This window comes from Carlito syrichta, unplaced genomic scaffold (genome assembly GCF_000164805.1).
Source record: "Carlito syrichta isolate Samal-C Ts95f unplaced genomic scaffold, Tarsius_syrichta-2.0.1 Scaffold257243, whole genome shotgun sequence".
NCBI classification, from domain to species: domain Eukaryota; kingdom Metazoa; phylum Chordata; class Mammalia; order Primates; family Tarsiidae; genus Carlito; species Carlito syrichta.
In genome coordinates, this window is record NW_007201339.1 from 191,345 (window position 1) to 217,114 (window position 25,770).

At 45.8% G+C, this 25,770-nt stretch overlaps 1 protein-coding gene across 1 annotated transcript in view; it reads right to left on the bottom strand.

The window, feature by feature from the left end:
* Positions 1–25,770, bottom strand: part of OGFOD3 (2-oxoglutarate and iron dependent oxygenase domain containing 3) — a 46,220-nt gene that overhangs the window by 18,765 nt on the left and 1,685 nt on the right. The window contains exons 2-7 of the mRNA XM_008052116.2: positions 22,577–22,794; positions 17,331–17,406; positions 15,818–15,860; positions 13,540–13,604; positions 12,952–13,008; positions 11,527–11,680 (exon numbers count right to left, since the gene is read on the bottom strand). Of these exons, the coding sequence (XP_008050307.1) occupies positions 11,527–11,680; positions 12,952–13,008; positions 13,540–13,604; positions 15,818–15,860; positions 17,331–17,406; positions 22,577–22,794 (613 nt within the window). The remainder of the gene's footprint in view (positions 1–11,526; positions 11,681–12,951; positions 13,009–13,539; positions 13,605–15,817; positions 15,861–17,330; positions 17,407–22,576; positions 22,795–25,770) is intronic.

Here is a 25,770-nt window from a genome sequence, read left to right on the forward strand (position 1 = left end):
ATGTCTCTTTTGTGTCTGGCTTCACTCACTGAAAATAATGGTTTCAAGCTTCATACATATTGTCACATGTATGAGTACTTCATTCCTTTGTATGAAAATTTATAAATTTTTGTTGAAAACTGGACATTTCAAATAATGTAATGTGGCAAATCTGGAAATAAGATTATCACGCTTTTCCAGGGCTTGTTGTTATTGCTGTTTGTTGTTCTTTGTTTAGGAACTTTTCTAGACTAATTCTGTAACGCCTATATTCTTTGTCATGAATAACTGACCACTGACGCCTCTGATTGCAGCTGCTGGTTTTCTAGGAGCTGGACTGGAAAGAAGAGAGGGGTAGGGAAGTTAAACCACAGCAAAGCTCACTGTTCTTAAAGAGAGGCAGTTTTCTGTTTTCTTGAATGAATGCTCCTTGGATGGCTGCAATCCTTTAGTTAATTTCCAGAGTTCTGAAAAAGTTGATTCTGACCATTTTTCAGTTTTCCTGTTACTCCTATGGAGGAGAAAATGTTCAGAGATCCTTACTTCACCATCTCACTGACGTCCCAGACAAAGACTTTAAAGCAGCTATAATAACCATGTTCTATGGGGTAAAGATGAATACTCATGAAATGACTAGATCTCAGCAGTTTAATAGAAACTATAAAAAAGAATCAAGCACAAATTTTAGAACTGAAAAATATACTGGACAAACATATTCACAGACGAGATAAGTAAGGGAGGAAGGAGTCTGTGAACTGAAGACAAATCAATAGAATTCTACAATCTGAAGAACAGAGAGAAAAAATTTTAATGAACAGAGCCTGAGGGACCTCTGGGACAACATCAAAAGCTCTAATATTTGTGTCATTTGAGTCCCAGAAGAAAAAGAGAAAGAGATTAGTGCAGAAAAATATCTTTGCAGAAAGAATGGCCAAAAACTTTCCAAATTTGGTAAGGCCAAATCACATAAATATAAGAGAAATCATTTTAAAGCTCTCAAAAAGCATTTAGAACCAGTATACAAAGAAACCTCATTATAAAAATTATTCCTTATAGAGGGAGTTTCCCTACACAGTGGAGCATTCTTATTCACTATGTGATACCGGGCAAATGACTTAACTTCTCTGTGTCTCACTTTCCTAATTAGTAAAATGAGAATGACAATATACATACTTTATAAGGACTGATGTGAAATCAAATTAATTAATATATAAAATACAGTTAAAAAAGGACCTACATACCTGATAAACACTTGGTAAATATGAGCAATTATTACAGTGCTATCAGGAGGTGACCTTTCTTCATGAATGGCCTCAGTTTCCATGTAGCTGATTATGCCAGAAACCTGGAAATCTTTTCTCCACAGTCAATCCGTCACCACATCCTTTCAATTTGCCTGCAGAACATTTATCAAAACTATCCACTTTCCATCTGTAAATCAACCTGCTGGTCCAAGCCCCTACAATCACTCCTTTAGACAAAAGCCTTTTAATTGTACTTTGTAGAGGAAGAGGAAGAAGAGGTGGGGAGAAAGAAAGAGAAGAAGAGAAAGATTAAAAGGAGGAGAATAGTGCTTGCTCAGCAGCACATATACTAAAATTGGAACGATACAGAGAAGATTAGCGTAGCCCCTGTGCAAGGGTGACATGCAAATTTGTGAAGTGTTCCATATTTTTCCTAAAGGCCAAAACCTTAAGAAATAAGATAGACAAGTGGGATCTCATCAAACTAATGAGTTTCTGGAAAGCAAAGAAACCATCAAAAGAGCAGGGAGACAGCCTACAGAATGAGAAAAAATATTTGCCAACTGTATATCTAACAAAGGCCTAACATCTAGGATCTACAAGGACCTCAAATGCGCCAAAAGGAAAAAAAACAAACAGCGCCTTTAAAAAGTAGGCAAAAGACATGAATAGACACTTCTCAGAAGAAGATATACAGGCAGTCAACAGACACATGAAAAAGTGCTCAGCCTCACTCATCATCAGAGAAATGCAAATCAAAACCACACTGAGATACCACCTAACCCCAGTAAGAATGGCCATCATTAATAAAAAAACAACAGATGCTGGCAAGGATGTGGAGAAAAAGGAACACTTCTACACTGCTGGTGGGAATGCAAACTAGTGCAACCTCTTTGGAAGACAATGAGATGATTTTTGAAAAAACTAGAAATTGACCTTCCATATGACCCAGTAATTCCCCTATTGGGAATATACCTAGAGGAACTCAAATCATTCTACAAAAAAGATACATATGGTTGATGCAGCTCTATTCACAATAGCAAAAACGTGGAACCAACCATATTGCCCATTGAAGTTGAACTGGATAAAGAAAATGTGGTACATATACACAATGGGATACTATGCAGCCATAAAGAAGGACAAATATATGGACATTGCAGCAACTTGGATGAATTTGGAGTCGACCATACTCAGTGATCTATCACAGAAACAAAGAACAGAGTACCATATGTTCTCACTCATAAGTGGAGCTTGAACAATTATAAAACCATAAGAAAGTGTTTGGCAGTAATGGGAAACTGTCAAGGGAATGAGGGTGGGATTGGCAGTTGAGGGAAACTGCTAGGGGAGGGAGGGGCATACCTCATCAACAAGGATACCTGCAATACCTGCATGATCAATGTTTGTATACCTAACCCTGAATTGTACCCCACATCTTTCTAATAAAAATAAATAAATAAATAGATAAATAAATAAATAAAGGAGGAGAAGGAATGAATCAAACTAGGCTACAGTGAGTAGAATGGTGGCCTCTAAAAAGATATGTCCAAGTCCTAACCCCAGGTACCTATGAATGTGACCTTATTTGGAAATTGGGTCTCTGCAGATATAATTAAGTTAAGGATCTTCTTGAGATCGCCCTGGGCTTAGGGGGAGCCCTAAATCCAATGACTGGGATCCTTATGAGAGAAAGGAGAGGAAGAGTTGGGACACAAGACACAGGAAAGAAGGCCATATGGAGACAGAGGCAGGGATGGGAGAGATACATCTATAATCCAAGGAACGCCAAAGACTGCAGGAACGCCAAAGACTGCAGCATCCCCAGAACGAGGACAGAGAGAGACCTGGGACAGATTCTTCTTAATTGTTGGTTCCTTCTTAATTTCTACCAGAAGGGACCAACCCTGTTGACATCTAGATTTTAGACTTCTGTTCTGGATAAGAGAATAGGCATCTGTCATTTTAAGCTGCCCAGTTGTGGTGACTGGTCACAGCAGCCCTGGAGCTAACACACAGCCCAGTGTTCCTCTTCCAGCTTCTAACTCAGCATTCTGATCTACTGTGAACAGCCCACAGTAATGTGCAAGTGTGGCACATTACTCTGTTATCAGTTGATTATATCAGAGTTCACAAAGGGCTCTGTGTTTGGGTTTTTACAATGAGAGACTGACAGGACTAAAGACAGTCTTCCAAATTTTTAATTTTGTGAGGTCTTCACTCTTGAGATCTCATGATGGAAAATGGCACATGATGGAAAATGGCATCAAGCGCTGACGGACCCCCTGACTGTTCTGAGCTGAGGCAAGAAACAGGTGTGGAAAGCGCCAGTCCCTTCCCTGTTCTAGGCAGTCTCCCTTCCCGTTCCCTCATCATCTCCTCCCTGGCTTTACTCAGGACAAGCAAGGACCAGCCCTGCATGTGGCCCCGGGAAGCATTTCCCTGTGGAAGCAGATGGTCCTGTTACCAAAAAACATTCTCGCACTGCTCTCTCTTCCAAGCAGAGTTTCCACAACCTCAACCCCTCCATGGCTGCCATGAGATGGAGGAGTCTCCTCCCTGGCTGTTGACTTTAAAAAGGAGTAACATAGCTGCAAGTCCGCCAGCCCACCAGGCAAGCTCATCTCTCCACAAAGGCAGAGAACAAGACCAGGGAAGTTACTCTCATAGGAATAAGGAAAATGGCTTTTGGCTGTACTCCTGCCAAGCTACATCTCTGAGTACCTTAAAGAGTCCTAGAGCCTGTGACATGCTAGCACTGCCGGATCTAAGCAGAGCCTTCTCTAGAATCCATCAGATCTTTCAGGATTACTTTTCCAATGAGAGTTAAGTACTTCAAAATGTTGTTTAATGTGAAACTCCTCTTAAGATTCTATCTTCAACAGACATCTCCAAAAGAGCTGATCATTTAAATAGTGTTAAGAGCAGCTGGGTGCAGTGGCTCATGCCTGTAATCCCAGCACTTTGGGAGGCAGAGGTGAGAGGATTACATGAGTCCAGGGATTTGATACCAGCCTGAGCAACTTAGCAAGACCTCTACAATCAATTAAAAAATTAGATGGGTATTGGTGGTGCATGCTATAGTTCCAGCTACTTGGAAGGCTGAGGCAGAAGGATCACCCGAGCCCAGTGGGCCGAGGCTGCAGCAGCCATGAGTGTGCCTCTGTACTCCAGCCTGGGCAACAGAGTGTGATTCCTACTCAAAAAATAAAATAAATAAAATAAACTAATAAAATAAAATATAGTGTTAAGAGCAAAGCAAAGCCTTATTAGTTTAAGCATATGAGCATCTTCATTTACTGCAGCAGAATTTTTATTACTGCACGTGTGCAGATTCTTGAAGCATTTTCTTCCCATCCTAGCTCTTCCTCACTCAGCCACACAGCTCTGCGCTATCATCTCCATGTGAGAGACAGGAAGCCATGACACAGATGTGGGAGGCAGGAGGATGGCCAGCCCTGCGTCTGTCTGCCCTGGAGCCCTTTGGTAACATAGATGACATAGACACACGCTGTCACTGTACAAGTGGAGTAGGACACGGCTGGCAGGGTGCTGACCTCTAACTTGAGCCACACATGGAGAAGGTCACATTAGATGCAATGGTGAGAGGTGATCAGTGGCCATTGCTATCCCAACACCAGGAACATGCAGACCAAGAAAGAGAGGTGTAATACCAGCAGCTGAACTCCCAAGAAAGGAGAGACACTGCCCTGCAGGGTCAGAAGTGTCCCCAGAGTGTGCCTGCTGACCACCAGCCAGCATACTGGTGCCCAAAGGCCTGCCCCATCACAAAGCCCACTGTCCATGTTTTATGCCATAAAGAAATGTGAGGTGGTGCTGCTTTGAGAAGTATGCCGGTGGCCCACCCCACAAAGGTTTTCTTTTGGGAGACACCCTGGGGCAGTGGGAGGCAATGGGCATGGGACGAGCTTTGGCTCCTGGACTTGTCTGAGCCTCGTACAACCAATCCCATTGGACCTGAGCAAAGGACCCTAAACAGGAGCTGATGCCCACTCCCTAAGAGCCCTCTGAAGTCAGGGAAGGTTATTTCTTCCATGTCTCCAGACTTGGTGCAGATGGAGGTGTTGGACAACGGAGTTTTCAGCATGACTTTGTTAAGGTTTTGTTTAAAATCCAGTTGAGATTGCTGAAAAGAAGTTGTCTACAACAGTGGCCCCCAACCTTTTTGGCATCAGAGACCAGTTCTGTGGAAGACAATTTTTCCATGGATGGAGGATGGGGGGTGGGTAGGGTGGGGTGAGGTAGGGTGAGTGGAGGGACGTGGATATTCAGGCATTAGAGTCTCATAAGGAGTGTGTAACCTAGACACCTCACATGTGTAGTTCACAATAGATATGAGAATTTAGAAGATGGAGCTCTGCTTGCCTGCCATTCACCTTCTGCTGTGCGGCCAGGTTCCTAACAGACCACAGACTAGTACTGGTCCACAGCCCAGGGGTTAGAAGGCCCCTAGTCTACAAAATGCAAAGAAGGTGAGTTTCCAAAGGATGTCATGTAAGAACACTCACACAAGTCAACTTCTAGCTAATCAAAGAAACTAGTGAGACGTGCTTTTTCATGAAGATAGTAGAAGAAATTTTAATCACATAATAACATATCCCAGCCTAATGAATCATCCAATTAGCAAGTCTGGGGTAAAGAACAATGAAAGAGTCCAAGGACTATAGTCCAGAATGGTATGCTACTCCCCATCATGCCTCCCAAACTCCTGTGTCTGAGTGGTTGGGCTTTAAAATATAGACTCTAAAAGGATTTTACTGACTCCTGTAGGCCTCCTGAGGATAGGGCACATTTGACCAAGGCTCATACAATCCAAATATCCTTCTTCCCTGCAATATTTGTGCCCCTCCCATCACCATGACAACAATCATCTCTTGCTGAGATGTGGAGGGAGGGGCAGCAGACCCACTAGGCCTACTAGAATGATCTATGCCAGTGACATAGCAGAGAATGTGCTGCCTTCCCAGCACTTGAAATGACGCAACATATGACACCTGTCTGTGGGTGCCCAACTCCTTGTATACGAATTTGGGCTTAACCCCACATCTCACGCCCAGACTCAATCTGGGGGCTCTCCAAAGTGATACAATCCTACCAATCACGCTGGATACAGATTCCCAAATATCTTCTGTGGCAAACCGCACGCCTGATGAAACCTAACAGAGCCTCTTCAAACATAAAAAGACCTGGTGGGGGCGGTTAGGTGGCTCTGGGAAGTAGAGAGGATTCAGGAGCAATCCTTATTGCCCCCAAATACTGCAAAGGAACCCCCACAAAGTCAATGGAAACCAGCAAGCTACCTGAGGAAGGATAGGGCTGGAGGCAGGTTACAGCACATGGCCAAGGTCACAGAGGTAGTACATGCCAGCAGGTTTCCCCCAGGGCTTCTCTGTCCTGAGTAGGTATTGAGTCAGCTTGTGGGTAGAGAGCAGACCCTCACTCTACAGTTTTCCATGTCTGAGGATGTCTTATTGCCACCTCCACACAAATGGCCACAGGCTGGGCATACCATTTATTAACAGGTGCTGGAGATGCCATCCTGTGGTCTCCCGGTTCTAAGCTTGCTCTGGAGATGTCAAGGCTGCTGGTCTGTCCCCTCACTGCCAATTTGTTTTTTTGCTTGAAGAATTTCTTCTGTATCCTTGAAGTTCAATAACTTAACCAGGCTGCATCTTGGGCATATTTTTCCTGAACTGTGCTTCCCGGCACAGGGAGAAGGTTGCTTGGCCTTTATGTCAGAGAGATTCTACTGAATGTACTTCAGGAGAGGGGTTTCCTTCCCCAAGGACACGACTGCTCTTTGCCAGATACACCTGCCTGTCCTCCACACACAGCACCTTTGCCCTAAAGGTCACAACACCTTGGGTTTTCCTCTGCAATTGTCCCTTGAAAACATACCTTTGCATGTTGTGACTATCTTACACCAAAAGGCTCAACCCTGGTCCCTAAGGCAATGACAGGCACGGGCAGTGGTTATCAATGGTTGTGTTCACTGTTAGTGAAAGGCGAACAGGAGCTTGGTGTGGGTCAGGCTGGCTTCTGAAGTCACAGATCAGCCTTGACCTCACAGGAAGAGAAGCAAGTGACATTTCATGTCTCCTAGCATGCTCCCTGGGAGCCCCACATGCCTAGCCAGAATCTGATTGGGCCCCAGAGCCACCTGCCACACATGGCTACTTCACTTTAAATTAATTGAATATTGGGTTCCTCGGTTTCATGAACCACATTCCAGTGCTATAGCATCAAACAGCACAGGTGAGGACATTCTCATCCCTGCAGAATGGAATGTTCTACTGGATGGCACATTCTAGATGGAGAAGCAGGTTGAATCAGCAGAATTTAGAAACCCTACTGGGAAAATAGCCAGTGTCTTCAACAAATGGTCTTCAATGAGGAGAGAAGGGCAAAGGGTCCTGTGGATTAAAAAGGATCCTGCAGAGCCTTGAGGGTCCATTAACCTAACACCACCTGAGATCTTTGTTTGGATCCTGATTTGAACAAACCAACCCAAAAAAGACACACTATGAATAACCAGGGAAATCCAAACACTTGACAAAGTACTTGGTGATAATAAGATGGCATTGTACATCTATTGTAGATGTTGGGAAATGCTCATAGAATGTGGTTGTATCATTTGGGGGAGGGTGCCTTTTCTTTTAGAGGCAGACCTTTGAACTTTATGGATATAATAAGATGCCCAGGAATCTCCTGGAGCAGGGGTGGGAGCTAGGGTAAGAGGGAGCAGATGAAACAAGGTTGCACTTAAAGAACAATTTAGGCTGGGCACAATGGCTCATGCCTGTAATTTCAGTACTTTGGAAGGCCAAGGAAAGAGGACTGCCTGAACCCAGGGGTTTGAAACCAGCCTGGGCAAGATGGTAAGACCTTATTTAAAAAAAAAAATTTTTTTTAAAGAAGTGATATATTTCTCATGGCAAGGAAAAGCAGTTGTTTAACAGTCCTTTCTTCCTCTACCACAGTTGGACACGGTGGGCACAACAATCCTAACCTTCCCAGTGACATATTTTCTTGACTTTTAACCTGGCATTTGGACTTCAGCTCCTGGGCTGCTGATGGTACCACTAAACCACCTCCAGGTCAGGCTACCATATGAAGGGAAAATATGATGTCTACATCACGAAAATCAACCCTAGAGAAAGGACTATTGGATATAATACCTCATTCTTATTAATATTAGCCGTGCTGTACCTTCATCTTCTAAAATCTTTCATTAAGAAAGAAAATAGGGTGGGCATGGTGGTTTACATCTATAATCCCAAAACTTTGGGAGGCTGAAGTGGGAGAATTGCTTGAGCCCAGGAGTTTGAGGCCAGCTGGGCAACATAGCAAGACTATATCTCTACTAAAAAAGTTGTTTTTAATTTAAAAAAAGAAAGAAAATAACAAAACACTTATAAAGACAAATCTAGTAGGTTCAAGAAAGCTGAAATACTAAAGAGGGTGTTTGTAAGGATACATTGACAATATCTCACATGGCATTCATGTTTATAAAGCACCTTTATGAACTTTCCCCAGAATTATTATTACTACATGTATTATCAGGATTCTCCAGAGAAACAAGCTAATCGGATACACATATAGATGATATATAAGAGGGGACATTACAAAATTAGTTCACACAATTATGGAGATCATGAAGTCCCACATATCTGCCATCTGTAAACTGGAGAACTGGGTCACCAATGGTATGATTCATTCTGAGCCCAAAGGTCTGAGAACCTGGGAGGTGGCTGTTGCAAGTGCCACTCCAAGGCTGAAGGCCCAAGGACCAGGAGCTCTGATATCTGAGGGCACAGGGAGATGGATATCCCAGCTCAAGAAGAATTTGCCATCCCTCTGACTTTTTGTCCTATTTGGATTCTCGATAGATTGGATGATGCCCATCTACAGTGGGGAGGGAAGATCTTTACTCAGTCTACTGGTTCAAGTGCTAATCTCTTCCAGAAACATCCTTGCAGACACACCCAGAAGTAATGCTTTACCCATTATCTGGTAGCCCTTAGCCCACACATTTGACATAAAATCAACCATGGCATTGGAACACTGTAGCCCTTCATAGCAGAGGACAGAGAGTTGCCAAGGGGAAGAGCGGCCGCATTCTCGGTGTGCGGTTAGGAACAGAGAGCAAGGACGATGCACCTGCTTCTCTGTTTCTCCCTCATCGCCACAGGAATCAGCAGCTGTCCAACACAGTCGAAGTCATACAAAGGGTCAGACTTTGGGTCCCTGCTGAATCCAGGGTTCCGGGACCTTCTGAACGTGTAAGGACTCAACTTTCTGTGTGTGAAGCCAGGACTAGTGAGTGCAGGGAAATGGCAACTCTGCGACCAAGATTGTCAGGGTAAAGAAATCAACAGCCAGAACACTAACTGAATCCTTCCAATGTGCAAAGCCAACTACTTCAGTTCCATGTGTGGAAACCCCATGCATACCCAACGCAAGGAACACGGTATTCACTGCATGCCATGGGAACTGGGAGCCATGACATCTAAGGGACAGATGCCATCAGACAAGGCTTCCTCTAAATTATTTTCTCTCAAGCACTGGCTCTGAGCGCAGCCAGCTAAAATGCTTCCAACTCTCTTACTCGCAATACAAGTCAAAGTGTAGCCAATCTATAGGTTAAATGAGGTGACATGGACTGTGCTCCTTGAATACTGCTGTGGCATTTGGGGCACTTTCCCCAAGGCATCTAACCATTCTGCAAGGCTCAACAGATCACAGGGCTACGGAATAATAGGTGGCCTCCAGAACTCTGGAGAGGGGCAGGGAGGACGGTGAAACACCTCAGGCTTTGTACTGAGAACTCACAGTGTAAACTCTAGGAGGAAAAGTGAGTCAGAGACTGACTCAAACACTGACTGAACTGAGGTGATGGGATTGCTAACACACCTACCCACCAGCCAGAGGCAAATAGATATAGATAACAGAATCCCTACATTTTGAAATTAATAACCTCTTTAGAAATAATCCATAGGCCAAAGAGAAAATCACAATAGAAAATAAAAAATACCTTAAATTTATTCATAATAAAAGTACTAATATTAAAACTTGGATGCAGTTAAAGCTATGCTTAGAGGCATATTTATAGCTTTGTTTGGAGGAAGCTCTGGGGGAGACAGAGACCTTCTGCATGGCCCTCAAAGACCATGAACAGTACCCAGAAATGTCTCATTTAGAAACTTTATCCTTACCAACCACCAACACCAGTGACATAGGACCTGTGATTCCAACATCCACCCTCCCAGTCATGCTATGCAATCAGTCAGAGTGGCCAAACCCAGCTGGGCCTTCCAATGTCCACAAGGGCTGCTGGTGACCACAGCTCCTACATGTTACACAGCCTTGCAGAGATCAAGAGATACTCTGTGGTCTGGCTCACTCCTCGGTGGAGTTCATAAAATCAAGATTAAGTAAACAACTTGTAAATATCTGACCAGATTTCAGAGCAGAAGCCCAAATCTGCAAGCTTTAGTCCAAAATTAATCCATAATTTTTCACTTTATTTCCTCTTATTCTAGCCTTAAGAAAAGGAAGGCTAAAGCCCAGGTGAGGTTCAGGTAACAGCTAGCAGCCCTCAGACACTTCCCTTGGGACAAGATTCCCAGTAGCTCCCCATCACCCTGTGTCCGGAAGACCCCCACACTGCTGCATGCAACAAGGGCACTAGAGTAGGGGCATCTTCCCCTCCTGCTAACAGACAGTTTAGGTGGGAGAGGGTTTCAGCTGAGAACAATCAAGATCATTAATTAGGTGTGAGTGTGGCCTGAAGCAGTTAAGAAATCTTCCCCAGGGGCAGAACCTGCCTCAGGGCAGGAGGTGAAGAAAAGATAAAGACAGAAACATGGTAAAGGAAGGCTCCCAGCTGCCAGGCAGAGTGATGAGAGGCCAAGTCGAGGTTACATAACCATCTACTCACCAGTCCTGTTGAAGAGATTGTCCATAAATTTGCAAACAAGCAATAAGGGAAAACTACAAGGCTTTCACTATGGAAGGAGGAACACTCCACCACAATTTCTTGTCACCACCACATGAAAGACAAATTTTATTTCCCAAACTGCATCACCTAGATAAAGGACATACCCTAAAACCTCAGAAGGGAAGACATCCAAATGCTAAAAACATAACCACTGTAGACAGATGCTTGAAAACCCACAAAGTCACAGCTGGGAGCTGCGGACCACGAAGAATGAGAAACATCATGATGCTGCTAGGTATACCTGCCCACTCAGGCAACCCCTGCACCCTGTAGTTCCAGGCTCACCTTGTCCACATGTGCGTGCCAGTACTCGTCATGAGCTGTCTGGGCTTCTGTGCTGTTGATGCGGGAGAAGAATGTAGGCTTTGTCAGGTACAGTGAGGATGAGCTGATGCCAAAAGCCTCAGCAATCGTGAGCTGGACCTTCCGCCGGACATCCCTGCAGAGGCACAGTACATCATTTGGGAGAAGCTCAGCCCCACAGGGAAGGACAGAACTCTCTGTAGGTCCCCAAGTGCCACATAAGACATAGCCAGAGGAAGGGAGGAAGATGGACAGGCATGCACATGGCACCCTAGACATGTGGGACAGGGTATCATATGCACAGCCAGGAACCCAAAGACCAGCTCCTCCAGGAAGGATCATAGTGCCCACAGTCCATGTGTTCTGAGCAGTGCAAGAGGCCTGGAGCAAGAGGCCTGACTACACTACACCACGTATAATCAGGGGCTGAGGTCCAGTGAAGACGGACATGCAGAAGGAGGGGAGGGGCTCATGAAAACCCTCACTGAGGATGCTGATGTAGTGAATCATGGCCCAGACACCTCGAGCCACTCAGCTACACATGCAGAGTTGAGAGCCCAGTCTCCAGGTTAGTAAGAAAGAGACTGCTATCCCACAACATGTGAGTGTGGAGAATGTAAGCAGGAGGGTGGTGAGGATGAAGGGTGTGAGTGTGAAGGGTGCTGAGAGTGAAGAGTGTGAGCGTGGAGGGTGGTGGGGGTAGAGGGTATGAGTGCAAAGCATGGTGAGTATGGAGGGCAGTGAGTGTGGACTGGTGTGAGTGTGGATAGGGTGCCTGTGCTGGGGACAAGGGACCCCCATCCAGAAGATTCAGACACATCCTGCAGGAGCAACTGTTGTTGTGGTCTGGAAGGGGACAGGGCCCTACCTGGAGCACAAGAGCCCTTGTTTGTTCTGGGAGCATTTGTCTACATCTCAACATGGGCCTGCCTAGCAGAACTGTTTTCTTCTCATCAGGTGCATAGCAGAATTTTAAAAACCATTGTTTTTAAAGAAAACAACTAAAGTGTTCAAAAATATTTTATCCTATAAAAAAGGTTTTAAAAAATTGACTCAGTTTTTCCCCACCACGATGTGAGACACAACTGCAGCCTATTGTTTCTGGGCTGATTTTATGTGATAAAAATCAAGAAGATGCCCAGGATGTAGACATTAGGCTCCAGACACCGAAGGATCCCATCCTGAAGCATCCATTACCAGAGGTGTGTCTTAATGACATCTCGTTTTATCATCTGGCCTTCATGAGTCTGGTCATAAGAACTCACTGCTGCAGGTCTGGCCTCGCTCTTAGCCTCTGTGGGGCCTCCCCTCAGATCTTGAAGGCTCCATCCCTCACCTGCTCTGCCCAGGCTACCCTCCTCCACATTTACTCACGATGGGTGTCACCTCATTCTTTCCCCTCCTTACCGGTATAGCTGGAAGTCCTCCTCTGAGAAGATATTTTGTATTTTATCCCCAAAATATCTGTGAAAAAATAAAGAGCACTAACAAACATAATGTTTTATTAATCTTTTCCTTATTTCCTTTAAATTCAGTTCTTTTTCAAGCTTACCTGCAAGTCCCTGAAAATCAACTTGTCCTCATTCTCTCAGAGAAACTCTGAGAGAGAAACCTACAGTAATAACCATGTTTTAAAAAAGGAAAGAAAGCGGGAGGAGGAAAGAGGAGAACACTGATCAAGGCAAGAAAGTCCCCTTGCAGAGGTTCCATCAGATTCTTTCTACTCTTGTCGGCCTGGCCTGCTTCCCACCTCTGCCACTCTTCCTCCAGCCCCAGACTCTCCCCTAAAGCTTCACAAACAAGGCCCACCCTGGACCAGCCTGAAGAGAGATCCTGCCTCCAGGTTCTCAGCATCCCCACAAGAGCCCCTCACAGGGGCCCAGTGACTTAGCACTCGCTGCAGACCTGAAACTACTCCCTCAGGCAGCCATGACTAAGAAGTGCTAAGCAGCGGGCTCAGTTTCTAAGCCAGCACTGGGGCCACCCTGCTCTCACCTGTACAGGTTCACAAAGTGCTTCCCAACAGACAAGGCGCCTGAGTGCAGGTCCAGAATGGATGCCTAGAAAAGACATTTGTGGAGTAAAACATGTGGCTGCAGCAGCAGGTAACAGTGGCATTATGCAGAGAGAACAGATCTTCATACAATACCTTACACCAAGCAAGAAAATCATCCTTGACACTTGCTTTGGGGCCTGAGTTTAATTTTACTGGAGAGATTCTTTTGAATGCTTGGGAGCTTATTTAAAGGCAGTCATTTAGTGACAATTGGGCCACTTACTGCTACTTTTCCCTATGAAAGTCTTTTGCTAAAATTAATGGGAGCACTGGCATTTCCCAAAATAGAGAGGTATATGCTATTACTTCTGAAACATTTTCAGAAATAAAATATAGGTAGTCTGATATAACATATGGCGAGTTTCCTTCTGAACTTCCAGTTTACCATGAACGCCTTTAAAAATGGGCCAGTGTTTTAAAATAAACATACGTGCTCGTTCTGTATTAATTAGTTTAACAAATACTTTGGCTCCTTCTCTGGGTAGGCACTGAGCTAGGCTGTGAAATCAGGTGGTGAGCAAACAGGCCTACAGCTTTGAAGGAATTAAAGTTAGCTACTGAGACCTGATTCTTGTCCCACGACACTCACAGGCCCACACTTGGGTTTTTCTCCCTACTCACATTAAAATTTCTTTCTAAATCAATCTGGTTTTTACATAATCCATTTAACATTGGTTGTGTATCAATCAAGTTTCCTCAAAAAAGTTTTCTTGGGAAAATGAAACTAAAAGGATGTGGCTGAATTTCTCAAACCTCAATGGAAAATTAAACTGAATGTACCCTCAGAAAAAAAAAAAAAAGAAAAGAAAATCAACCTTGAGAAAACCACATAAGAAGTCACACTAGCCCAGATACAGTGGCTCATGCCTATAATTCCAGCACTTTGGGTGATGGAGACAAGAGGACGGCCTGAGCCTGCAGGTTCAAGACTAGCCTGGGTAACATGGCGAGACCTGGTCTCTAAAACAAAATTTAAAAAATTAGCTGGGTGTGGTGGCACACACCTGTGGTTTCAGCTACTTGGAAAGCTGAGGTATAAGGTTTGCCTGAACCCAGCAGGTCGAGGCTGCAGTGGCTGTGAGCAGCATGCCACTGTACTACAGCCTGGCAACAGAGTGAGATTCCAACTCAAAAAAAAAAAGACTCACACTTGGTGACTGACTCCAAGAGGCTGCCCATCAAAAGAAAGAGACCACAGAGGGGCGACTGGCTCATGTCATTCCCAGGGACTGAGGTAACATAAACTGGGGTTTAAAATAACAGTACTTGGGGCAACCCCTTCAGGTCTCCTCCCGCTGTGGGAGCTTTTCCTGTCCTCAATAAATCCTGCTTTCTCACTTTCAAAAAAAGAAAACCTCTGTAAAATAACAGAAGTTTATCTTCTCACAGTGCAGGAGGCCAAAGTCCTAAATCAAGGTGTTGGCAGGGGGCAGGGCTAGGCTACCTCCTGAGGTTCTAGGGGAGGGTCCTTCCTGCCTCTTCTAGCTCCTGGTGGCTACAGGTGTTCCTGGGCTTGTGGCTGCATCTCTCCAGTCTCTGTCTCCGTCATCATGTGGGCTTTTCCTCCTCCCTCCCAAATCTTCCCCTGCCTCTGTCTTATAAAGACACTTGTCATTGGATTTAGGGCCCATCCTAAACCTAGGATGATCTTGTCTCAAGATCTTTTAACTTCATTACATCTGCAAAGACCCTTTTTCCAAATCAGGTCATGTTCACAGGCTCCAGGTAAACAGAACCTTTGAAGGCCACCATCAACCCCCTGTAGCATCACACAGGGGACAATAGTGCCCTCAGGGCATTTATGGAGGCCTCTAGCTCGGAGGTCACATGGTTCCACTGAAGCATCTCAGTACCACGGAGACTTTGCTGCTTCCTAGCAGCTCCGCTGGCTCTTCCACACCCACGGCACACTTCCACTTCCCACATTCGGCCCCTAGACCTCTGCACTGTCAGCTTTCTACCTTTGGCCCCCTCCCCTTGATGTGACCTGAGGCCAAGCAGGCTGTGACACACCATGAAGAGATAGCACGCCTGTCTGACGACACATTCTTTTCAACAGGAGAACATCTCATGGCTAAGAAACACCAAGACTGGCCCATGCCTGCAGTTGGGGGGCACCCAGCGGACCCTGTGCCTTGGTGCCTTCTCCTCCTCTTTGAGGGAGAGCACAGTTAGAGGGTGAAATGAAAATGGGGGCAGGAACCACATTCAACTCACCCCTCCATCAGATCCTCCCAGGGAAAGCCCCTTCTCAGCTATGCTGTGGGGAGAAAATAATTTTAAATCAGAATTTAGTTACTAGAATTATCTATTGTGTATCTAGGCAAAATGTCAATCAACATAATACATGTAAGGTTATTAAGTCCTGCTTGTTTAATGTTTACAATGTAAACAAATGTTTAGACCAAAGGACTCAGCTTTCAAAGTTGAGTGACAATATTACCATCATCATCTTATTAATAATATGACTCACCTTAGAAAAAATTGGGCTTACTTTCTCATCTGTAACACTGAAAGTGACCCGGTGCTGCATATAGCATGTGGCCAGAAAAGACTCGAGAATAAGCCGGGCTCGGTGGCTCAGCCTGCAATCCCAGCACTTTGGGAGGCTGGTGAGTGGATTGCCTGAGCCCGCGGGTTCAAGACCCACCTAGGCAACTTGGTGAGACCTCATCTCTACAATAAAATCAAAAATTAGCTGGGCGTGGCAGCGCGCACCTATAGTTCCAGCTACTTGGAAGGCTGAGGCAGAAGGATCACCGGAGGCCAGCAGGTCGAGGCTGTGGTGGCCAGGAGCGGCCACTGCACTCTAGTCTGGGTGACAGAGTGAGACTCCAACTCAAAAAACAAAACAAAAAAACAAACACAAAAAAGACTCGAGAATATTGACAGGCTGAACTGTTCCCAGTCTCTTCTGGCTTGGGTAGGTGGGTGGCTTTGATATTCATCAGTTCAGGAGGTCAACAGGCCCTGCCCCTTGGTGTGGTATCTCCCAGGACTAGAGAGGAGCACCCACGTTACCAAGTATGCCTGAGAACTGCCTAGGGACAATGATAGAGGTAGAGCACCCCTTAGTAGGACACCAGTAATCCCCACTTAGAGAAGGAGCATGTTATCAGAGGACCACGTAGAGGAGGATGAGCCTCCCCACTAGGAATGTCAGGGGCAGGGCATGTGGACCTGAAAGGATGGCCCAAGGGCCTATGCCAGTCCACACACTGAGTCTAAATAACTGGCTGGAAAATCAAACCTTTCTTTAAAGATCTTGTTTTTTAAATCTCAGTAAGAAAAAATCCAGCACTAACTGCTTCAGAGTACGCATCTTATGCTGTCATAAGTTACTCTGGGTCGACTAAAGGGCTGAACTCCTAACCAGTCTCAGGGCAGACACTGAAACATTATCTAGTGACCGTTCACCGGAGGCTCGGTGAACAGGTATCCCTGCAGCAGGTGTGTTTGGGGCTCCCTCTATAGTGGCATCTTCCTCTGGAGAGGAGGCCAGCTTCTGCATGCTCCATCAGTGACTGCATCCCTGAGGGTCATGGCCTCTCTTCCTGGAAATCAGAAAATCTAACCTTTGCCCTTGAAAGCACATAAGGAAATTTTTATGGAATTGTAAGGAAATCCTTTAAATCATTTTTGAGTGGTAATTATCTGCTTAAGCACAGTTGTTTGTCTAAATCTGACCCACGGATGGCCTGAGACAAGATGCTCAGAGATAGATGGTTACCCACGAATCCGCTCCGCCTCCTCCCTGGTGATGACAACGTCGCTGACACCTCTCCCACACTTCCTGGGGGTGCAACCTGGAGGAACAAGAATCGGGGTAAAATTCTCAATTCCAAAGCCACTTTTCAGTGGCTTCCCCAAGGACTATGGGATTTGGTGGAATGAGGCTGGCAAGACCACAGGATCAGGGAGGTCAGAATTGGCTAATACACCCAGTTAAATGTGAATTTCAGATAAGCAATCATAACTTTTCAGTGGACATGTGCTCCAGGCAGTGTCCCTGGAGTTCGTGTCTCAATGGGCATCCTGGGGCATCTTGGGCCCCAGCTGGACAGATTAATCCAGAAGCACGTGTCATTGCTCCCAGCCGCTGGGGAAGCCACAGAAGCCTCGCAGACATGGCATGGGCAACAATCTTGATCACTGATTGCAGATCCAAACATTCACAGCACCTGTCAGGAAATCCTCCCGGAACAACCAAAAATAAACTTGTAATTCTAGTCACAGTCCTTCCCCGGGGCCATGGCAAACTGTTCCCCTCACTCCCTTGTCTCTCCCCAAACCTCAGTGACCTGCAGATTCCGAGAGGGAAAAGGATGGAGAAGCCCAGATGGTGGTCAGGGTGAATGAGGCAGGTCGGGAGGTTGGGGCAGGGGCAGGGTGGTCAGGCTGGAGGCAAGAGCAGACATGGAGGGGAAGGGTAGTTGGGGCAGGGGCAGGGTGGACTGGGCAGGGGCAGGGTAGAAGGGGCAGGGACAGGGTGATCAGGGAGGGGGAAGGGTGGAGATACTCAGATGGTGATCAGGGTAGACATGGCAGGGTCAGGGTGGATAGGGTGGTTGAGGAGGGAGCAGAGTGGACCCAGCAGGGGCAGGGTGGTTGGGGCGGGGGCAGGGTAGACAGGGCAAGGGATAGGTGGTTGAGGCAGGGGCAGGGTGGTTGGGGCAGGGTCTGGGTGGACAGGACAGGGGCAGGGTGATCAGGCCTGCGTGCAGCAGAGCATGAGACAGCTGCTCAGTCAGTGACTCATCCGTGCATTTTGGCACCACAGTGCAGTCAGCTCCTTGCACTGGGTGGCCATGCACCACATACTACTGATGAGTTGGGAGCCTCTGAACTCTAAAGACATGCTGGGCTGACTAGACTTTGCCATTTGCTTTTTTTTTTTCCTCTTCACTTCTTTTCTGCTTAAGAAGTAAACCCCGAGCCTCAAGGTGGAGCCTCCATCCTGGGACCCCATGAATAAAAGCCACATGCTCCACCTGAGCATGAGCATCAGGGGTTTGGACCCAGGGGTCACAAAGCACCGGTCTGGCCTGTGGAGTTTTTCTCTGGGCCTTGTCACACAAGCCACATAAAGTTCTACTTGGTTAAATTGTGGGATGAGGAGGGCTTTGTGACATGTGGCTAAATAACTGATATAGGTGGTTTATTTTTTATTTTTTTTAAAAAAGGGCTGGGCACAGTGGCTCAAGTCTGTAATCCAGCTACTTGGAAGCTGAGGTGGAAGGATCGCCTGAGCCCAGCAGGTCGAGGTTGCAGTGGTCATAAGCATGCCACTGCACTCCAGCCTGGATGACAGAGCGAGGCTCCAACTCAAAAACAAAAACAAACAAACAAACAAAAGCCAACTATATGCTTTTTTAAAGCGTTAGTCCACAAAAATAGTGACACAGAAACAATAACCAAAGCAGGCTTGTTAAGTGATCTCTGATCAACAAACTCACTTTGACAAGAGAATTCCAGAAGGAAAAAGAACAAGAACAGATCACCAGGAAAGTAAAGATGAGTAAACAGCACCAAATAACATCATCTAAAAACACATAAGGCAGCTCACACAGAGAGCTACTGAATTCACTATCATAGGGGAGATTCTAATGCCCCTTTCAGTAACTGATGGATGAAGGAGACAGAAGTGGGTGAGAAGATAGCTTGTACACATAAGTTTGAATTAGGAGAAACACATAGAACTCTGCACCAACCGCTAAGACATACACATTCTTCCCAGACACATGGGGAACATGAGCAAAAACGGATCACATGTTAGCCCACAAAAAAAGCCTGAGCAATTGCAAAGAATCTGTGTTACACAGAGTATATTACCTAACTGCAATGTAAGTGGGTCAGGAATCAATGTTTAAAAAGGGAGAACCAAAAACCCCATGAGTTGTGAAATTTTAAAAATATGCTTCCAAGCCAGGCTCGGTGGCTCAGCCTGTAATCCCAGCACTTTGGGAGGCTGAGGTGAGTGGATTCCCTGAGCCTGAGGGTTCGAGACCCGCCTGGTCAACTTGGTGAGATCTCATCTCTACAATAAAATAAAAAATTAGCTGGGCGTGGTAGCACACGCCTGTAGTTCCAGCTACCTGGAAGGCTGAGGCGAAAGGATCACCGGAGCCCAGCAGGTGGAGGTTGCAGTGGCCGGGAGCGGGCACTGCACTCCAGTCTGGGTGACAGAGTGAGACTCCAACTCAAATAAATAAATAAATAAATAAATAAATGCTTCCAAATAACTCGGGGGAGGGGGAGTAATAATAAAAGAAATCAGAATATACTTATAAAATACCATATATCAAGATGCTAGGAACTTGAAAATTTGGTTATAGTAAAGATGGAATTAATAGGAATTGAATTTAGTCTTCTGTCTGAAATAACTAAAAAATCAGACAAAATATACAAAACCATGGTTCCTAAGACCATGGACATCAGACAAGGAAGGACAGAGTCCCCTGAGAGATGGGAAACGAGTGAGTTGAGCCCTATGGCTGTTCCAGCACAAGGAAGGCACAGGTGTAGCAGTGAAGGAGAGAACTGTGGACGTTAGCATGGGGCCTCCCTCAGTCTGCAGTAGAGCATGTCACACAGAGCACGTGTGTGACAAGACCCAGGGTCAAAAAAAGAACCACAACAAAAGGATCAGAGGGAAGAGTCGGGCACTAACACAGAGTGGAAATCGACCTGTTCTCACCAGCCAGATGGACAATCAAGCAGGTGCTCAAAAAGATCCCACCTCAGCAGAGGGGAAAACTATCCCTAGAATAGACACTGCTCTGGCCTCCATGATAGAGCTTAAAAGCAAGACCTGAAAGCATCTAACTGCTCCCAAGCAACACACACGGGGCCTGGAACAAAGCTCAGAATATTTACAGGAATATGAAAATATTCAACACCCAACAAGGTGAAATTCATGAACAATGGCATCCAGTGGAAATGACCAGAGACACAAAGAAGCAAGAAAACAGGACCCATAAGTAGGGGAAACGATTCCCCAGGGGCACGCATAGCATAAATATGGCTGGGTGGACAATAGGACCCCATCTGGCTGCAACATGTGCTTCAGTATGAATAAGTATAAAGAGCATAATTTGGGGCAAAAAAGTGAGTTATAAGGGCTGACAGTGTCAACACACATGAGTACATGCTCCACAAACACATAGTCACAGGCACTGCCTGGTAAAGTTCTGTCTCCTTCATGTGTGGTGGTGGGGGGAGGGGCATTTGACAACCAGCTACCAACCCAAGCCAGGAGGCTGCTGGCCAGAATTGGCACCAGACAGAGCTTATCCTCACACCTCATACCCGGGGACTGAGAGGGGAGGAAGGGGAAAGCCCAGAGGCTTTAATATATTCCAACAATTTGTTTTATTGTAAAATATACGTAATATAAAATTTACTGTTTTATCCATTTTTAAGTGTACAGTTCAGTGACATTAATTCACGCAGTGGTGCCATCACCATATCCATATCCTTTCCCATCTTCCCCAAGTGAAATCCCATCCCCATTAAACCTTGACTCCCCATTCCTCCTTCACCATTGCAATTATTTTTAACATTGATAAGTTATTAAATGAATAGGAAGAAACATTTCTCCTTAGGAAAAAATTTTCTGAAAGCTGGAACATTGGAGGGAAAAGGCCTACTAAGAAAGAGCACCTTTACAACAGAACAGAACAGCATCTTACTGACGCTGAGGGAACAGAACACTGCTTATTGGTGTTTCATATCACAATGGCGCCCCTTGGTGGAGGACCTTGGCAATCTTTTCTTGGTTCAATTACAAAGCATTGATTGAGTTGAATTTCTAAAAAATGGAATTCTGTCTCAAAAACCAAGTCATGCACGCTAGGTTCTTAAAACTGAGAATGCATGCAGGTAGCACAAAATGTTCGGGAAAACACAGCAGACAGAGGCCTGTGAGCCAAACCAGGCAGCCTGCTGGATGGGGGAGTGACGTGCGCTCTCCAGGGTGCTGAACGGACACCCACCAGGCCTAGGGGCACCTCCAGGCTTCTGGCTACTCTGGGGCCAACAACACCAGTCTCTACCCCGGCGCCGACCTCTCCTTCCTTCTGCCCAGGCCGGGCTGCAGCTGGCCCAACCAGAATGGGAGCTGCAGGAGCTGGGACACAGGATGGCAGAGGGGCCTTTAGCAGCTCCCTGCTACATGCTCTCCGGCATTCTCCAACACTCTATGTCACAGAGATATCCCAACCCCGGGCCACTGACTGGATGGTCACTGACTGGGGACACTAACAAGTCCACGGCCTGTTAGGAACCGGGCCACACAGTGGGAGATAAGAGACAGGGGAGCAAGCAAAGCTTCATCTGTATTTACAGCCGCTCCCCATCTTCGCATTATCGTTTCAGCTTTGCCTTCTGTCAGATCAGCAGCCAGCAGCATTAGATTCTCATAGGAGCACAAACCCTATTGTGAACTGCGCATGCGAGGGATCTAGGTTGCACATTCCTCATGAAAATCTAACGCTGCTGCTGACCTGCACAATAAATGTAATGTGCTTGAATCATCCCAAAACTGTCCCCACCACACTGTCTGTGGACAAAATGTCTTCCACGGAACTGCTCCCTGATGCCAAAAAGGTTGGAGATCATTGTTCTACGACATTCTCCACAGTCAAAACTTCTTGTGGTTTCAATCTTTCCATCCCCACCTTTCCAATTCTACTACCTCCAGGCAGGCTAACCATCTCCCCACTGGACAGGACAGCTTGCTAGAACACTGACAATGTCAGGTGGTAACAGCAGGCCTTGAAACACCTGAGCCCCCTGCCATGTGAAGGCTGGCTAACTAGAGGGAGGGGAGCAATCACCTGCTATCCCCGACACACCACACTCAACCTGATTCCCATTGATTCAGCGCAGCAAATGGCAGGTGTACTTTAAACACACTGAATCTCATTTTAACATGTTGTTCTTTCTTTAATCACCAGAGAGCCCACAGCACTGTACCTTCAAACCTCCGGTGACTGTTGTAATCCTCAGAACAGGGCACCTCGATGAATCTGCCCACCAGGACCTCGCTGCGGTGGGCCAGTACCTCTGCTACACCATCATCGACTCTCAAGCTGTTCCATAGCAGAAATGTGGCAAGCATGAGGCTGGCCCCCAGTCCAGCAGTCCTCAGCCACGTCCTCTGCGCCTCCCGGGGTGCTTGATCCTTTTTGGTGCTGAGAACAGAACATATACCCATGTCACCCAAACTCAGACCAAGACCAGAGAAAATGTTCACACTGAATGATACCTGGTCACAGACTACACCTCCACCAACCTGTCATTGAGACAAGCCTCCATCCATCCAGAAGCTGCTGTCACACAAGGTAGTAGGCACCGGGAAGCAGGTGGTGAGAAGTTAACTTATCTATCCCCACTTTCAGGCTCTTCATGATGCCCACTGTACCCTACCCTGGGAGGGGTGTGGCAGGGCAACATGTGGCCCACCCATCTGACTAGGCAGGGCTGATCCCATCTCCTCCTAGCCCTACCCCAGCCAGGCTCAGGCAGAACATGTTTTGAGGATTCTGTGGGAGTCTCTGTCTCTAATCACACAGCCTATACCTACAAATGACTGTCCCATCCCTACACATATGCTCCCAGTTCGTACACATGTGCACATACATAGGGCTTAAACCAACTCATGTAAGTCAAACCCACTTAACTGAAACCCCAAGCCAGCCAGGAAGATAATACAGGCACACCAGAAATGATTTGAGAATAAGATACTTTCTGTACAACCCATGGCTAACTGTGGGGTTTGAACAGCTTGTGTTGAAGTTTGTGCATCTGTGTGGGTGCAACTGGGACAGCCATGTGTGCTGTTGTCCAGGAAAGATTTTGTGGGATGTAGATCTTGAAGGACAGACTGAAAATGGGAGAAGAGATAAGGGCATCCTTTCACCAACGTGCACCATGTTTCTTCCAGTCTATAACTAATTCCTGGAAAGCAGAGAGTCCACCTTCTATTTTCACTTCACAGTGCTAAATAAATAATATACAAATTCCAGTTAAATAAATTCCAAGGTAGGAACAGCATAGGCAGGGTAGATACATGATCATTTTGAACAGGGAATACAGACCTTTGGGGTATCCAGTTCATAAGGATCTCTCCACCCCTGAGAATGGCCACCCAGCCTCCAGCCAACCCAGCTTTTTCCAATTAGTCCAGGTGGCTCCCTGACTCCAGCTAGGCGCATCATTTCTCCTACCCCAGAATTCCAACTTGGGCAAGGAGATTGCCAGTCCATCTTAGCCACAGGTGGCTGGACCTCGACTGTAGACCCAGAGCTGTCAGGTTACCACATCCTCCCAGGAGCTGCTGAGACAGGAAGGAAGTAGGAGTGGGAGCCACTAAGCTCACGGTCCAGAGCAACAGAGCAGCACCACGTAGGGGGGAGTGGGGAGGAGAGGTCAGGGAATGTTTCCTGATGGATATCACAAGAGACCAGGGAACATGCAACAAGGGGCATTTGGGCAGAGGTGTGGACTACTGCCAGGTGTGGAGACAGCAACCTGCTCAGCTCTTCAGGGAGTAAAGCAAAGGGAATAGGGGACAGGGAATGTCCCAGAAAGGACCAGCCATCTTAAAAAAGGGCTTGAGACTTCCCAAACTATAACAATGTATGCACTGTGACCTAGTCCTCACTTACATAGCACCCCTAACACAAGAGCTTCCCACCAGGGCCAACCCTGTCCACTCAGGATGCATGGACATGTCCCATCCTATCCCACATCAGAGGGTTCCAGTAAAACTAATTGCCTTTTGATCCATGAAATGTGAGAAACACTGTAACAGAAATCCATTCATGGGTTTTAAAAGACCAGACATGTTTTTTATAAAGGCTGCTTTAGGCCAGACATGGGTGGCTCACACCTATCATTCCAATACTTTGGGAGGCCGAGGCAGAAGGATTGTTTGAGCCCAGGAGTTCAAGACCAGCCTGAGCAACAAAAAATTGAAAAAGAAAAGAATATAAAGAATATAACAACTTTAGTATATGATGTTCTACAACAAAAGAGAATTTAAAAAAAAAAATTTGCTCAGCAAAATGGGATAGGATAGGGGGCTTTGGAGTGCTGCTGCTGCTCTAGGTCAGGCTGGTATGCTGGAGGGCCTCAACCCAGGGGTGACCCCCAAGGACTAGGGCCACCATGGGAATGTTGTTTCCAGGATGGAGCCGAGGTGAGCCCTGTTAGAGCTCAGTTATTCTATCAGCACACACACTATTCCCATAAAATAAGATACAAGTCTGTATTACTAGGAGAAGGCATTAGGCCTGCCCCACCACTGAGAAGAGAGAGGCTTTGGAACACAACTATTTCCAAAATTCAAATAAAGACTCCTTTAAAGTATATCAGGACAATATTTCTTTTTTTAATATACAGAGATTTATTTATTTTCCTCTGAGGAAAATAGTAAATAGTGAATGAGTTTGTGTTTTCCATTCAGACATGGAAATATAATACTTGTCTACCTTTAGGTTTTATTCAGACTGAGACATGTGGGCCAACTGAGTGCTGGCTTAATACCCAAGGGTGCATTTTTTACAGGGTAAGGAATAATTAGGACAAAGTTCTGAGTATTAGTCTAGACTACATCCCAGGATGCTTTTCTGGCTGGATAAATACAACATTCTATATTATCCATTCATTACTGATAAAAATTAGTATTTCATAAAATTTACATGTTAACTGGAAACATTTAAATTTAAAATGTATTAACTAAATAACTTCAATATTATTATTGAAGGAAAAGGACAGATATATGTTTATACTTGAAATATTTTGGGGAGTTTTGTTTTTGAGGGGAAGGTGGAATACTTATAAATAATCTATAGATAATTTATCCTTAATAAAATTATAGTTGCAAGCCAGTATGAGGAGTAGTTGAGATGACAATAAAAATTGCTTGAAGCCAAGAGTTCGAGATCAGTCTGGGCAACATAGCGAAACCCAATTTCTACAAAAATTTTTAAAAAATTAGCCAGGCTTCCAGAGCCCAGGAGTTCAAGGCCGCAGAGAGCTAAGATCATGCCATTGCATTCCAGTCTGGGCAACAGATCGAGACCCTGTCTTTTAAAAATAGTTATTGTAGCTGGGCTCGGTGGCTCAGCCTGTAATCCCACACCTTTGGGAGGCTGAGGTGAGTG